The 16,459-nt window shown below is 43.6% G+C and overlaps 1 protein-coding gene across 1 annotated transcript; it reads left to right on the plus strand.

Moving 5' to 3' along the window:
- The first annotated feature begins 1,741 nt into the window (after window positions 1–1,741).
- On the plus strand, window positions 1,742–16,185 carry LOC111973853 (ubiquitin-protein ligase E3B). The gene is made up of 28 exons (XM_024001278.2): window positions 1,742–2,052; window positions 2,502–2,658; window positions 2,892–3,061; window positions 3,156–3,267; window positions 3,533–3,592; window positions 3,684–3,788; window positions 3,898–3,994; window positions 4,119–4,204; window positions 4,509–4,591; window positions 4,880–4,985; window positions 5,170–5,290; window positions 5,687–5,864; window positions 6,084–6,247; window positions 6,479–6,646; window positions 6,726–6,897; window positions 7,408–7,526; window positions 7,683–7,797; window positions 8,134–8,233; window positions 8,361–8,480; window positions 8,665–8,841; window positions 8,967–9,077; window positions 9,288–9,425; window positions 9,765–9,830; window positions 9,911–9,969; window positions 11,762–11,944; window positions 12,246–12,357; window positions 12,492–12,584; window positions 13,076–16,185. The coding sequence occupies exons 3-28, from the start codon at window positions 2,901–2,903 to the stop codon at window positions 13,265–13,267; spliced, it is 3,198 nt and encodes a 1,065-aa protein (XP_023857046.1). The 5' UTR covers window positions 1,742–2,052; window positions 2,502–2,658; window positions 2,892–2,900; the 3' UTR covers window positions 13,268–16,185.
- The last annotated feature ends 274 nt before the right edge of the window (window positions 16,186–16,459 follow it).

The following is a 16,459-nucleotide window of genomic DNA, read 5'->3' on the forward strand; positions in this document are numbered from 1 at the left end:
CTGGCACCACACGGCCAGGTCTCTGACTTCCTCCCTATAGGCTGTCTCATCGTTGTCGGTGATCAGGCCTACCACTGTTGCGGCCCGTCAGGAAGTCCAGGATCCAGTTGCAGAGGGAGGTGTTTAGTCCTAGGGTTCTTAGCTTAGTGATGAGCTTTGAGGGAACTATGGTGTTGAACGCTGAGCTGTAGTCAATGAATAGCATTCTCACATAGGTGTTCCTTTTGTCCAGGTGTGAACAGGCTGTGTGGAGTGCAATAGAGATTGCATCATCTGTGGATCTGTTGGGGTGGTATGCAAATTGGTCTAGGGTTTCTGGGATAATGGTGTTGTGAGCCATGACCAGCCTTTCAAAGCACTTCATGGCTACAGACGTGAGTGCTTGGGGTCGGTAATCATTCAGGCAGGTCACCTTAGTGTTCTTGGGCACAGGGACTATGGTGGTCTGCTTGAAACATGTTGGTGTTACAATGTCAGTGAAGACACTTGCCAGTTGGTCAGCGCATGCTCGGAGTACACGTCCTGGTAATCCATCTGGCACTGTGGCCTTGTGAATGCTGACCTGTTTAAAGGTCTTACTCACATCGGCTGCGGAGAGCGTGATCACACAGTCGTCCGGAACAGCTGATTCTCTCATGCATGTTTCAGTGTTACTTGCCTTGAAGCGGGCATAGAAGTAATTTAGCTCGTCTGGTAGGCTCGTGTCACTGGGCAGCTCGCGGCTGTGCTTCCCTTTGTAGTCTGTAATAGTTTGCAAGCCCTGCCACATCTGACGAGTGTCGGAGCCGGTGTAGTAATATTCGATCTTAGTCCTGTATTGACGCTTTGCCTGTTTGATGGTTTGTTGGACGGCATAGCGGAATTTCTTATAAGCTTCCAGATTAGAGTCCCGCTCCTTGAAAGCGGCAGCTCTACCCTTTAGCTCAGTGCGGATGTTGCCTGTAATCCATGGCTTCTGGTTGGAGTATGTAAATTGTGACCGACTGACTAGTTATAATGAGTAGTTATTTTTTATCTTTGTAGATCAGTCAGACTGCAAGTCGAACAAGTTAATTATTTATAGGGCGTCAATCAAGAAAAGAGCATGTTGGACAGTCAACGGTCCAATCCCAAATGGACTCCTGGACCCTATGCACTTGTGGAGAGCTGACAGATTTTTTTGTTGTATTTTATTTATTTGTATTTAACCTTTATTTAATTAGGCAAGTCAGTTAAGAACACATTCTTATTTACGTTGATGGCCTACCAAAAGGTCTCCTGCTGGGACGGGGGCTGGGATTAAAAAATAAATAAAATATAAATATAGGACAAAACACACATCACGACAAGGGAGACAACACTACATAAAGCGAGACCTAAGATAGCAAGGCAGCAATACATGACAACACAGCATAGTCTATCAGAGGATAAGGTTGAGGTATTACCATATTGGGTGCACCTGTCAAATCTCAGATCGCCACAAGTGGGTGCAGGGTGTATGGATCCATTTGGAATTGAGCCATACCAATGCGATTGGCCGTGTTCAAGAGCATCAAACCGTGATTTATCAGGGGTAATCTGCGACAGACTGACTGATCTACAAATAATACTGACTCGTTATTTAAGATGCAAGGTGATTTTTAGATCAGTCAGTCGGCAGTCGCCTGCACTGTCGGCTGTAAATATCGAACAAGCCCATTCATAACTATCTGTGGCCATACGTCATTAATTAGCTTCCACCCCGGAAATGAGTAACCAATAATAGCTCCCCCATTTTCTTTAGATTTAAATTCATATCCATAGTTCTATGAATTGGATCAAAAGCTTCAATTGAATAGATCCAGTTTAGACAAAATAATAATTCTTACAAACATAATTTCAGTGTACATACAGTGTATCAATATGGAAAAGATCATGTAAATTGTTTACTCTGAGAAAAATACACCCCACTTGGAATGTTTTCAGTGCGAAAGTGCAAGGATTAATGGCTGCAATCACGGATCTCTTGTTATTGTTTACATTTTGAAACAGCCTAAGGCCTCTACTTTATGGGGGTGTCATTGACAGTGAACGGCAAGTTCTTGTTGAGTAGTGTTTTACCTAGCTTTTCACGTTCGTAAAATGCGTTGACAAGTAGCTAAGTCAATTGGTGGTGACGAAGTAGCTAGCTAACGTTAGCCTGCTATGCTAATCAGCGGCTAGCTAACGTAAACCATAATACATTAGATTGTTGGCTACAACAAGCTAGCGAGTTATTTGTCGGGTCTAGTAGTTATTTAGCTAGTATAGCTAACTGTTACTCTTGATTTGTACCACAATGTTAGTTTGTCATGGATTAAAATGTGTATGTTGTTAGCTTACTTGCTTTCTACTGTAACTAAATTAGGAACGTGTCATTGTTTGAGACCAGACAGACCATCCACAATTTGGCTAACGTTGGCTGGCTAGCTAGCTTAAATGGTCTCAAAGTTGTAATGATGGGTTAACTCGTTACATATGTTCTTTATGTGTTCTTTTCATAGAGATGACAAATTGATCCGCTTTTGCTGGGCTAACCAAAGCGCAGCTATAGCTCTCGAAGGGTTTCTGGAAACTTGGATTTCGAGGATGTTCAAATGACTGCAGAAACATAGCGCATAGTTGCAAAGGTCAAGCCAAGATCACCAGAGAAAAACACAGGTATAACACACCATGTCCTGTTTTTGTGCTATTGTTTTCTGTGTGTGATGTCATTACATTAATTTTAATGTATTCTTATTCTATTGCAGTGTACGGCTAGATCTAAGTCATGTTATTGTTTTCCCCCCTTCCCCTTTTCCCACAGAGAATACTGATAAGTGAATTTGTCCTTGAATATTCATCACTATTGTGTTTCTGCAGCAACTAAATCTGTCAATTTTGCCTGATCTTAGGGGTGCACAATGTTTAGTGCAACTCAGAGTTCCAAGTCTGAGTTCCTGGACAAAGCCAGGCAGGCACGTGAGGAGAGGAAGGGGTACAAAGAGAGGGAGAGAGCAGCCACTCTGATTCAAGCGCTGGTCAGGAGATTCCTCTGTCGCTGCAAACTCCAGAAGCAAATAAGGTTAGCTTTACAAGCAATACTTGCCATTATGCTTTAGAAGGACATATAATCTTTCGTGAGACTCAATGTGTGAATTCTCTCTCTTTCTGACCAGGAAAGAGGTTGATGACTTCTTTCAAGATGTCGGAACAACAAAAAGAAATGCACTATCAATTTTTAAAATTGCTCGGAAGTTGTTATTCATTTTTTGTCAAGAGGATAAGCTGGTGAGTTTCTTTAACCCCTACACTTTACCCTCACTGATAATATATAAAAATATGTTTTGTACATTGTTAACTGATTTGGAAATATGTTTTGTACATTGTTATAACTGATTTGAATGTTTTAATTGTCTCTTACTGGAGGATGTCTTTTATTTACTTACGAACTGAAAGGCATTTCAATGATTATGTATCAATATAGTACTTGAGATTACTGAAGATTGCTTAGTCTACATTTAACTAACGAACTATGATGTTTTTTTCTACGCAGAGGTTTGAGAAGCTTTGTCGCTCCATTCTTGGTAGCATGGAGGTTGAAAATGAGCCCAAAGTGAGTATGATTATTATTGATCATCAGTGATTACAGATTTTTTATGAACCCAGAGTGTGATTGACTCTGTGACTGTGTTCTTGGTTATCAGGTTTGGTATGTGTCACTGGCCCTTTCCAAAGACCTCACCATCCCATGGATAAAGCAGATCAAAGATGTTCTGTGGGTCTCCTGTAATTTTCTAAAAAAATTAAAGGTAAATATTAATACTTAGGATAATAACCTTCTATAAAATAACAGGTGTATAATTTTAAATATCGAAATGTCAAAATTGTAACTTTACTTCTCCCTTCCTTCTCCTGTAGCCTGACATCCTGCAGGACAATAAGCTGGTGACTTTGTACCTTACCATGCTGGTGACCTTCACAGACACATCAACCTGGAAGATAGTGAGAGGGAAAGGTCAGTCTCAGGTCAAACCACTGCTGCAGTGCACACACATCCTCTATTATCACAAGTGTCTTGATATTGAAAGAAAAAAAAGACACAAAGTGGAATCCACATTTTTCCCCCTCCTCTGTTCTAGGAGAGGCCCTCAGACCAGCGTTGACCCGGATCTGTGAGAACATCATGGGGCATCTCAATCAAAAGGGATTTTATTCAATACTGCAGGTACAGTTACACACGCAGCATCTTCTATCTTTTCCCCAGGCCTTTTTAGAACAATTATTTTGATGTTAACAGGGTTGTGGTCAATTCAATTTAAATTCCAGTCAATTCAGGAAGTACACATTCTAATTCATATTCTCTTTAATGCTTTTCAATTAGGAAGAATTAGAATTTTGTCTTACTTTTTGAATTGACTGGAACTGAAATGGAATTGACCCCAACCCTGGTTGTTGACGTGTATTGGTTGTTTATGCAATATAAATAAAAAATAAAATGTGTGACCTGTCACCTTTGGATTCCCTGGTAGATACTACTCACCAACGGATTGGCGCGCTCCAGACCCTCTCTTACCAAGGGCACACTCACAGCAGTATTCACGTTGGCATTAAGGTGAGTGGTTGTTGGGAGTGCTCTAATCCCCATTTAACCACAATGGATCAATTGTCTCTGCATCACTAGAGCCTGGAGCAGACCTATTGCAGTAGATTCCCAGGGTTCAGCTAGCTCACGTTCCCTCTCAGTAACAGGGTTTGTAGTAAGAAAATATTCCTGTTTTAGCTTCATGGAGAATTAAGTCCTATCTTATCATAGTGTATGATCTGCTTGGTTACCGTTTTAGAATGCTCGGAGCCAAAGAAGCTTTGGGAGCCATTAGTGTAACTTGTCTTTATTTTATAGACCTGTTATTGCTGCTCACTTCTCTGACAACCTGCTGAGGTCTCTTCTCATCCACATCATGTCTGTCCCAGCTGTCGTCTCCCACATCAACACCATCACCCCAGAGGTAGACACTCACATTAAGAAATGGCACCCTATTCTCTACCTAGTGCACTGTATGTAGGGAATAGGGTGCTCGAAAGTAGTGCATTACATAAGGTATAGGGTGCCATTTCAGACGCACCCTTTATTGTGTAGACATCATAACTTGTACAATGAGAGAGCCTCTGAGTGTGCGCTTGTCTGTGCAGTGCATGGCCACCATACAGACCCACGACCTGCTGAGGAAGTTCACCCTGTTCCTGAGCCGCGAGGAGCAGTGTGTTGACATCTGTGTCTGCCTGGAGGGGAGCCACACACTGTGCTTGCTGGGTACGGTCCTTTACACTGCCTCACATAGCTATTCTATGGCAATAGTTTTTAATTCTCTTCTATAGGGCAGGGTTTCCCAAACTCGGTCCTGGGGCCCTCCCTGGTGCACGTTTTGTTTTTTGTCCTAGCACTACACAGCTGACTCAAATAATCAAAGCTTCATGATGAGTTGGTTATTTGAATCAGCTGTGTAGTGCAAGGGGAAAAACAAAACCTGCGCCCAGTGGATGGGGGGGGGGCAGGACCGATTTTGGGAAACCTGCTATAGGCTACTGTTTGTGTGAGTGTACAAGTTTGAGTTTTTTTTGCATCACTCTTGTTTTTCTCTGTGAAACTGAATCAGCTCTTTGTGGTTGCTGCTCTGTGGGGCCTCTGTTTCATCCTGTTGTACTGTAGGTAACCTGATTCACCTGGGCTACCTCAACGAGAAAGTCCTGGAGGAGGAGGCCAACCACTTTGTTAAAGACCTGACGGACATGCTGTCCTACTGCCAGAGATACGTGTCCCAGAAGAAATCCAACCTCACTCACTGGCACCCGGTCCTAGGCTGGTTTTCCCAAACTGTAGACTACGGGTCAGTGGGACATCCTCAGAACCTGAAAGGTGTACCCTGATCCCAGATATGTTTCTGCTCTCTTGTCGACTCCTATTGTCATGCCAAACTCATGACAATGACCATAGGAGCAAAACGGCACAAAAAGATATGGGACCGGGCTATGAAATGGGATCTCAACCATTGAATGTCATGGATTTAAAGTGGATCTTAACTCCCTCACCCTGTCCCCCTCTTCAGTCTGAATGAGTCGATGCCACTGGTCACCAAGCAGCTGCAGTACCTGTGGGGCATGCCTGTGATCCGGACTCTCTTCAGTGACGTCCTCAGCAAAAAGCTTGAGACCCAAGAGCCCACGCCTCCACCACAGCCTACCACGTCGCAGAACAACCTGCCAGTCAAGAGTAAGTCGAATTTGGTTTCAGTTTGTTGTTTTCCTCCCAGTCACTTAATCAATCAATTTCAAGGGTTAATTATTTTGACACTATTATCAGTTTTTTCCCCCACTTACCTGGGGTTTTGTCGATCAATCCAGACACTGTATTTAAGGTTGTGTTTTAAAACAATGAACTAAACCTTATCAATGAAGTAACCTTGTCAGAGTGGTTTCTGATTGACATGTGGGCTTCTCTTAGGCCTCTTTAAGCGGGCGTTTCAGAAGTCTGCCTCGGTGCGCAACATCTTGAAGCCGGTCGGCGGGAGACGAGTGGACTCTGCTGAGGTGCAGAAGGTGTGCAGTATCTGTGTGCTGTACCAGACAGCCCTCACCACGCTCACTCAGATACGACTGCAAATCCTCACTGGTGAGTCCCTGCGATTTGAGGCACACACACACACACAATGTATGTTCTCTCATGTTGTGTCCGGCGGTGTCGCCCTCAGGCCTAACCTACCTGGATGACCTTCTGCCTAAGCTGTGGGCCTTCATCTGCGAGCTAGGCCCCCAGGGAGGCCTCAAGCTGTTCATGGAGTGCCTGAACAACGACACAGAGGAGTCTAAGCAGCTGCTGGCCATGCTCATGCTGTTCTGTGACTGCTCCAGACACCTCATCACGTGAGCTCCATGAATTGCTACCATATAACAGACACGTGATAGACACATCCAGTATGGGAGGGTTTCCTACATATAGATTACATCTAGTCCTGGACTAAGAAGCACTTTCAATACTAATCTGTGTCTGGAAAACTGTCCATAAATGCAGTATCCCAGACCCACTGGATGTCTGTAGTTACTCATACGTTATACTGTATGTATTCCACAGGATCCTGGATGTCTGTAGTTACTGACATGTTATACTGTGTCTTCCACAGGATCCTGGATGTCTGTAGTTACTGACACGTTATACTGTATGTCTTCCACAGGATCCTGGATGTCTGTAGTTACTGACATGTTANTGTATGTCTTCCACAGGATCCTGGATGTCTGTAGTTACTGACATGTTATACTGTATGTCTTCCACAGGATCCTGGATGTCTGTAGTTACTGACACATTATACTGTATGTCTTCCACAGGATCCTGGATGTCTGTAGTTACTGACACGTTATACTGTATGTTTTCCACAGGATCCTGGATGACATCGAGGTTTACGAGGAGCAGATCTCATTTAAGACGGAGGAGCTCGTCACCATCTCCTCGTTTCTCAACACGTTTGTGTACAAGATGGTCTGGGACGGCATCTTAGGTGAGTCGCCTCTTACCCCTGTTGGAACTCTTGTCAAACTCAAAGGTCAAGCTGATTGACAGTGACAGAATTGCCAATCCCTGGTTCCGGCACCATGAGAAATAGTTTGGGGATAGGGTTAGTGAGTGGGTGCATTAATTTAGTGTGTTGTGACAGAGAATGCCAAGGGGGAGAAGCTGGACCTGTTCCACAGTGTTCACGGCTGGCTGATGGTGCTCTATGAGCGGGACTGCAGGAGGAGGTTCTCCCCTGATGACAACTGGCTGCGCAAGTAAGTGCCCCTCCGGAAACATACTGATCCTAATCCCCAATACTTCCCATATTTGTTGTTCTGCACTTCCCAAATCCTTATAAGGTGATCCTAGTGATCAGTAGCAGTCAAATACTCTCAAAGCTTGAGGTGCGCTTGATTTAGCTTGCCCACCATAATGGAACCAATGGAATGTTAGTGCCAAAAGCGCCAACTTTGTCCACCCTGTACACCGGGGAAATATTGGGCCCATCTCAAGTATTTGACTTATGTATTTGTTCCAGATGTGATCTGTAGGAGACAATTGTGATGTTGGAAAAAGGCACACACACACACTCTTTCACCCCTTATGTCCAGGGATCTGAAGCCGAGCCTTTTGTTCCAAGAGCTGGAGAAGGGCAAGAGGAGAGCTCAGCTGTTACTGCAGTACATACCACACGTCATTCCCCACAAAAACGTGAGTCTGCACAGAAAGAATATTGTCCCTCTGGGGCATCTGTAGTTGTAGTTTCACTGTACCGTGTCCTTATCAATATGTACATGGTGTCTCACCCCCATTTGTAATCTTGTCCTACCCACTTTAGAGGGTCCTGCTGTTCCGGAACATTATTACCAAGGAGAAGGAAACCTTGGGATTGGTGGAGACAAGCTCCGCGTCTCCGCATGTCACCCATATCACCATTCGCCGCTCACGGATGTTAGAGGTATGAAATTGATGTATCGATCTGTTGCATGTTTTCCCCCACACTCGAATACCACTTAGGATGAATTCTGTATTCAAGTGTACAGATTGAGACAGAGTCTAGTTGTCAAATACAGTCAGGTATGGTGGCTGTGACTTCAGCCCAAACTGATCACCCAAACTCTTTGTGCCTGAACACTCTTCAGGATGGTTATGACCAACTCCGCCGGTTGCCTGTCAACTCCATCAAAGGTGTGATCCGTGTGAAGTTTGTCAACGACCTTGGTGTGGACGAGGCCGGAATCGACCAGGACGGCGTCTTCAAGGAGTTCCTGGAAGAGATCATCAAGAAAGTCTTCAACCCGGCACTCAACCTCTTTAAGGTTTGCTCTCCAGACCTCGTTTCAAATACTTTTGAATAATTTTGAAAGATTCACTCTCACAAGGTGCTTTTAGCCATTTTCTGTCGACCATGCTGCTGCTGATGATGATGTATTTTCCCCCATAGACCACCAGTGGCAACGAGAGGTTGTACCCCTCCCCTACGTCCTACATCCACGAGAACCACCTGCAGCTTTTTGAGTTTGTGGGGAAGATGCTTGGCAAAGCAATGTATGAGGTGTGTCTGCACTCACAGAGGATGTTAGTCATGTGAAATTGCCATATATTTACAAGAATGACTCCTTTTAAAGCCACAAGCCCTGCCCACCACTTTCCCCCCTATAAAACTGAGGGATGGGTCTGGAGAAATGTAACGACGGTTCATAGCTGGAGCTATGGATGCAATGCCTGATAGTCCATGAGATCAACGTGTGTGTGTGTTTTTCAGGGCATCGTGGTGGACGTACCCTTCGCCTCCTTCTTCCTCAGCCAGGTGATGGGTCACCACCACAGCACCTTCTACAGCTCCATCGACGAGCTGCCCTCCCTGGACTCTGAGTTCTACAAGAACCTCACCTCCATCAAGGTCAGAAAGATCCCCCGCCCCAACTACCATAGTCATACATTCCCTGGTATCATGTGTATTACAGCATAAACTGTGTTTATTATGAAAGCGTTGTAAAAAAAAATTGCAACTGAAAATTAGCATTTCTGATTGGATAAGTCCAGGTGATCCCTTCCTGTTTCAGTCCGTTTTCTCCCGCTTGGTGCCTGTTGAACACGACCCCGGTTTATGGTTATAATTGCGCTCTTTTGATTTGAGACGTTTGTTTTGCTTTGTCGCTACTTTTTGTGATCAATTTGACTTCAAGTTGTGGAAGTTGACTCAAAATAGGTGTTTGATCTTGGTTTTGTCCTTTTCCAGCGCTATGACGGGGATGTTGGTGATTTGGGACTGACACTATCGTATGACGAGGACGTTATGGGACAGGTAGAAACTATATTTTTTCTCTGCAGGAAAACAGAACTGCTCTTTTAATCTCTTAATACTCTCTTCATGTTTCCTGGCAGCTGGTCTGTCACGAGCTGATTCCTGGAGGAAAGACAATGCAAGTCACCAACGAAAACAAGTGAGTAAGATGCAGATCCAGTATCTAGTGGTTCTCAAACCTCTCGGGGACCCCCACCCATTCCATGTATTTGATCTATTCCACAGCTAGCACACCTGATTTCAGCTTGTCAACTAATCATCAAACCCTTGACTAGGTGAATCAGGTGAGCTGGTTCAGAGCTACAATGAAATTGTGAAACATCTAGCGGTCCCAGAGGAGAGGTTTGAGAACCACTGATATACTGTAGAACCAAACTTACAGATGTTAGTTGTTAATGCCACTTGATGTTCACACCATTGTTCGTCTAATACAATATGTATTTATTGTCCCCATCCCCCCAGACACTTGTGGAGATCTAAAAGGATCTGATAGGTATAAGCAATAAGGTGAATGTCCTACCAAGCCAGGGCATAAGGTGAATGTCCTACCAAGCCAGGGCATAATAGATGTACATGCATTGCTCATTATACCTATCAAATCCATTCATATCTTCACTGTTTCTTTTTTATTATTACTTTTTTATTTTAGTCTACTTGGTAAATATTTTCTCAACTCTTCTTGAACTGCACTGTTGGTAAAGGGCTTGTAAGTAAGCATTTCACGGTAAAGTCTACACTTGTTGTATTCGGCGCATGTGACAAATAGTTTGAGTTGATTTCACAAGTGCCCAGGAGGGAAGGGCTAGGGAGTTGTTTCTAGACAGGCCCATGGTCAAAGACGGTACAGTAAGAAGATGGAAACGGCTTCTGCAATAGAAATCCTGATCACGCTTGTAGCTGATGTCATGGCGACGTTGGCTAGCAAGGCTCATGCATAGAAACACGTCATCGGGTCTAACAGTCCTCTCTCACTGAACTGCGCATGTGCAGGTCGTCAAATCAAAGGCACTCCTTTGCTATAAAGTTGTTTTTGACAAATGAAAACGTGTCAGTTTGTCACTTTCACAAGGTTGGAGTAATAACATGTTCAGCTACTTAAGACATCAGCTCAAATCTAGGTTGTGCCTTTAGAGTTTCAGAAAATTAACAACCAAGGAAGAATTTTTCCCTTTTCTCATTGACTTCTTAAACTCTGGTCTGCTTCGCAAGCGTTCCCGGAAGTCTTGAGATCAAATCAAATGGTTAGCAGATGTTATTGCGAGTGTAGTGAAATGCTTGTGCTTCTAGTTCCGACAGTGCAGTAATATCTAACAAGTAATCTAACAATTCCACAACAACCACCAATACCCACAAATTTAAGTAAAGGAATGGAATAAGAATATATAAATATATGGATAAGCAATGACAGAGTGGCAAAGGCAAGATTCAATGGATGGTATAAAATACAGTACATATGAGATGAGTAATGCAAGACATGTAAACATTATTAAAGTGACTAGTGATCCATTTATTAAAGTGGCCAATGATTTCAAGTCTGTATGTAGGCAGCAGCCTCTGTGCTAGTGATGGCTGTTTAACAGTCTGATGGCCTTGAGATTGAAAAACAGCTTCTGTCTCTGTCCCAGCTTTGATGCACCTGTACTGACCTCGCCTTCTGGATGTTAGCGGGATGAACAGGCAGTGGCTTGGGAGGTTGTTGTCTTTGATAATTTTTTTGGCATTGTGTTGTGCACATGATGCGTTGTGCAGACCGCACTACCCTCTGGAGAGCCCTGCGGTTGTGGGCGGTGCAGTTGCCGTACCAGGCGGTGATACAGCCCGACAGGATGCTCTTAATTGTGCACCTGATGTTTGCTCCTCTGGGTTTAGAAACTCTGCCATGGTGTTCTGAGTCTGATGTAACCTCACCTTTGACCTTCTCTGTGCTGCAGGATCAGCTACATCCACCTGATGGCGCACTTCCGCATGCACACGCAGATCAAGGAGCAGACGGCAGCTTTTATCCGAGGATACCGCAGCATCATCAACCCCGAGTGGCTGCACATGTTCTCCACCCCCGAGGTCCAGCGCCTCGTCTCCGGGGACAACGCCGAGATCGACCTGGACGACCTCAAGTGCGTAACCTTCGACCCCTTTCACCCCAACCAGCCCCTCCACATGTCACTACTGTTGTCACTCGACAGCTCTTCAACGTGCCAATTCTCAAACATTTTAGGGAAATCCTGAAATCCACGGTGTTCAAATGGTGTGAATCTCCCATTTGATTGTTTCGCTGACAATGTGCTGACTTTGTAAGAAGGTGATGAAGCCACGGTGAAGGTGCTCGCTGACATGGTCTCTCTCTCTCTATATCTCTTTCCATCACTCTGTCTCTCTGTCTGTCTCTCTTTCTGTCTGTCTCTCTCCTGTTGTCAGGAAACACACAGTTTACTATGGAGGTTTCCACAGCAGCCATCGGGTCATCATCTGGCTGTGGGACATCCTGTCCAGTGACTTCTCCTCTGAGGAAAGAGCCATGTTCCTCAAGGTAATAACCAGCCCCAAATGTTACAAAAATGCTATTTTACCATTCATTCATTTAGCTGCATTAAATCGACTTGCGGGGCGCCAGTTTGAGACTTGTAACTTATGTGATCATCCATTGTTGTTCTTGATTTACAGTTTGTCACCAGTTGTTCAAGACCCCCCCTCCTAGGTTTTGCCTACCTCAAGCCCCCTTTCTCCATCCGCTGTGTGGAGGTGTCTGACGATCAGGTGAGAACACTGTAATCATAGTCAAAAGTCAGATGTTTATACATGGAGCTCAGTGATATGGGAAAAAATCCATACCATGATAATTTGCCTGATTTGATGCGATAACAATAAATTAAACTATAAGTTTATAACAATGTGCACCACAGTTTAACATTTAAAAAGTTGTAGCCATCAATTGTCCCATTAACAATAAACCATATTAGCAAACTTATTTAATTTCAAACTTTACATTTCTGTAGAATAGGCTACTAATCGTGATGAACGATATCCGCAAAATGCCTGCTATAAGTGATCAGTATGGTCGGTGTCGATAATTTTTGGTTTATGGTCCCAGCTCTACGACAGCACACCGACACCAGCACCCCTGCTACTCTCCATTGAACTTTTACCTTTTTGTTGAAGAAGAAAATAGCTCTGGGAAATCAGTCCCTTGGGAGTACTTTGGGGTCACTGTGTGTTTATGTGTGCTCCTGTTGCCTGTCTCTCTCTAGGACACTGGGGACACCCTAGGCAGCGTCCTCCGGGGTTTCTTCACCATCCGGAAGAAGGAACCAGGCGGTCGCCTCCCCACCTCGTCCACCTGCTTCAACCTGCTCAAGCTGCCTAACTACAGCAAGAAGAGCATCCTGCGTGACAAGCTCCGCTACGCCATCAGTATGAACACAGGTTTTGAGCTCTCATAAAATAAACTCCCCCCTGCTCGTGGCCTGCTGACAGCAAAACTAAAGGGAGAACGACTGAAGAGCGTCCTCCTTACCCAGGCTAGAGGTGGGAGTCCGTTAAGTCAGTGGAGCTTTACCAAAGCGGAAGGCAAAACACATAAGATATACCCCCCCCCTTACCTTTATCGTAGCCTAGGAAACCAGAAGAGCTCCACCCTCTCTTATCCCAATCAGTCTGGATTCTGGAAGCTACCCACCCCAAGGGCTCTCAAGCCCATTTGCTGCCTGTGTAACCACGGTAACCTATTTTCTGACCAGTTGTAGTCATTGACTACGTTAGATTTTTTTTCTTCAAATAGACAAGTAGCTAAAGAAAAGTGCTGTGGGAGCAACACATTTGGAACAGTCACTTTCTACTCTCTTAACTTTAACCCCATGCTAATAATCGTAACAAGGAGGAGAAGAATGTGTTACCTAACACATTGCCAAACTAAAATGGCTCCATGTCTTACCATTTCTTCTCAGGCTTAATAGAACGATACTTGGATCTAGCACTCCCACGTCAAATTTACTGGAAAGCAATATAGATGCAATGCAAGCCATTAGACACGTGATAGACTTCTCACTGGAGCAAAACCATAGAACAAAGTTTCCTATCTATTGGAATACAATATTATCCATGCAACTTTCAGCTGTCATTCGATGAGTCTTAATAGCCTTGTTGAACATGACGAAAGCACCTTTTTATAAAGAGACAACAAATCACTGCCTCATGTTCAACAACAAGTTCTAACCACGGAGAGGTGGTCACCTGTGTCATATTTATATTGGCTCTCCTGGATTAATTAAGGAATTAAATCCTGACGATCTGTCTCTTTCTCCCCATATACACAGTCACCTGACAAAAGCATTAGACCTTGTATCTCTGTTCTCTAATGTATTGAAATTAGAACTCATGTTACACAGCAATGCATTTGTAACCCAAAGTGATGCCTGTCTGTCATGTCAATACTTTCACTGATCATGCGGTTGTTTGATACAGACAAATTATCTTATGGCCCATTATCTTATGTCGTGGTTCCGGAGTCTTTTTTTGTTTGTTGGTTGCTTTTGATAATGAATTAGTGGCTCTTGAATGTTTTATATGATTTGCTGTGAAATATCTGGGTCCTATAACTACAGCAGACAACTGTTGTTTTTTCTGCATTGCATGTCGCTGATTGTGACCTTCCCAAACAAATCTGTTACAGTGAAGTCAATCATGAATGTTTCTCTATACACTAGGATTTCACTGAATAACTCTCACTACACCTCTGAAAAATGCTGAGTGCCTCGTATGTCCCCACCTCATATGTCTAAGTGTGGCATTTGATCGTGTTTGTGACTGACCATGTCTCTTCGAAATGGAATCAAGCCATAAACACACAGGACAAGGTATTTATAAGGACTTGAGCCTGCTTAGAGACAATTCAATTTCAATGCTCCCTCTACCGTATCCGCCACTGAACAAACCAACCAACCAAACCAGGAAAGTTTGGTGTCATTTGTCACTGGCTGTGCATGCCAACCCTGTAAGGATGCTCCCTTGTCTGTAGACCTTACAGCCACATGGAAAGGGGTTACACAGGGAGCAAACCATACTACAACATGATGTCATGGGTTGGTTGATCACCTGAAACTGAAAGCATTTCTTTTGTATCCATCTACCCTCCTTCAGACCCTCTCTTGCACAGAAAACCCTGCAAAATACCATGCAAAATGTTGCATTAACAGGGTCAAATAAAAATAGACTATGTGGGGCAGTTGTTAGTGACTTGGTGGTGGGAGACAAGGCAGTTTAGGGTCTTGATTTGAATGAAGTGAAAGATAAACAGGCTGATAAAAAGCAATAGCCTGTTTGTTGATTCTGTATTTTATGCAGAACTTTTTCATGAGGGGTGTACATGTGCACTGCGTGGTTGTTGTCAGCCATTGATACGGCTCTGGTTGTGGTCAGCCATAGATGCGGCTCTGGTTGTGGTCAGCCATAGATGCGGCTCTGGTTGTGGTCAGCCAGAGATGCGGCTCTGGTTGTGGTCAGCCAGAGATGCGGCTCTGGTTGTGGTAATTTCTAGTTGAAGGTATAATGCACCCCAACACCTCACGGCATTAATCACTAGTTAACAGAAAAACACCCTTCTGATGATTTTATGGGGATTATATGGGCCACTAAACAAGGTTCTGTATGGTTTTATATTGCTTCGCTATCTTATATCGACCAATGAACCGAAATCTGTGATCTATTTGTTTGTGTATAGTAATATTAAGGGGCACAACCTACATGTACAGGCATTTCCCCCAGTTATGAATGCCATCAATTTCATTGACAAATTGAAATAACTATTAGACTATAGTATGGGAAGATCTTACCTCAATTTTGTCTGTTGTGACTGCGATATTTAATTCCCAAGAGCCTCTGACTGTGGCCCCTCTGACAAATCAGTGGTCAATGTCCTCAGTGGTGTCTGACTAAATGTTACCCATACATTCTTTCAATCAATTGTTTCAACAGCCTGATGCAGATTAGAAATGAGGTTTGGAAATGGAGCTGTAGTGAGACAAATGTTCAGTGTCCAAGAGAGAATGGACGATATCTCACACACTCTGTCTGTTGTGTTTGATGAGGTCATTCCTCACTTTTAAATGATGTCATGAGATCTTGCTATCTTTTTATTAGAAGAAAAGGAAATCCAGGAAATGTGCAACATACTCCTATGAAAGTACTGTCCTCTCCCTCCTTTTAAAAAGTGTTTTTGAAACTGGTTGCACTATGTGAAATACAGGTTGTTGAAAAGGTTATTTCAATGTAAAACATGTCTGTGTAAGATATTTCTGCTGTAAAACATTAACAATTGTTGAGTCATGTTAACCATATTTATTCTAAACTTTACTTCACTAAAGTGAGTGTCTTTCTTCAGGAATCAAGCCATGCTTTTCTTCAGGAGAAGTTGTATAGTGCAGATAGGTATTTATATATTAAATAATGAAATAGCAGCTGTGTAGAACAGGTTATGTCATGGATTCGTGTGTCAGTTCTCTATTTATTACTTTTCTATCTGCAAAGTCCAGATCGTTTCCTTGCTATCTGGGATCCTTGGGACGTCCCTACCCCGTTGAAATTTAAAATAGTTAACCTGGTTGGAGGATTCCAGATTTCCTGCTTATTCCCTCCTG

This window comes from Salvelinus sp. IW2-2015, linkage group LG15, assembly GCF_002910315.2.
Source record: "Salvelinus sp. IW2-2015 linkage group LG15, ASM291031v2, whole genome shotgun sequence".
Taxonomy (NCBI): Eukaryota; Metazoa; Chordata; class Actinopteri; order Salmoniformes; family Salmonidae; genus Salvelinus; species Salvelinus sp. IW2-2015.

Coding starts and splice junctions, on each gene's coding strand:
- LOC111973853 (XM_024001278.2), top strand. CDS start 2,901: ATGTTTAGTGCAACTCAGAGTTCCAAGTCTGAGTTCCTGGACAAAGCC. Junction 9,078..9,287: donor TTGGCAAAGCAATGTATGAG/GTGTGTCTGCAC, acceptor TGTGTTTTTCAG/GGCATCGTGGTGGACGTACC. Junction 12,585..13,075: donor TGGAGGTGTCTGACGATCAG/GTGAGAACACTG, acceptor GTCTCTCTCTAG/GACACTGGGGACACCCTAGG.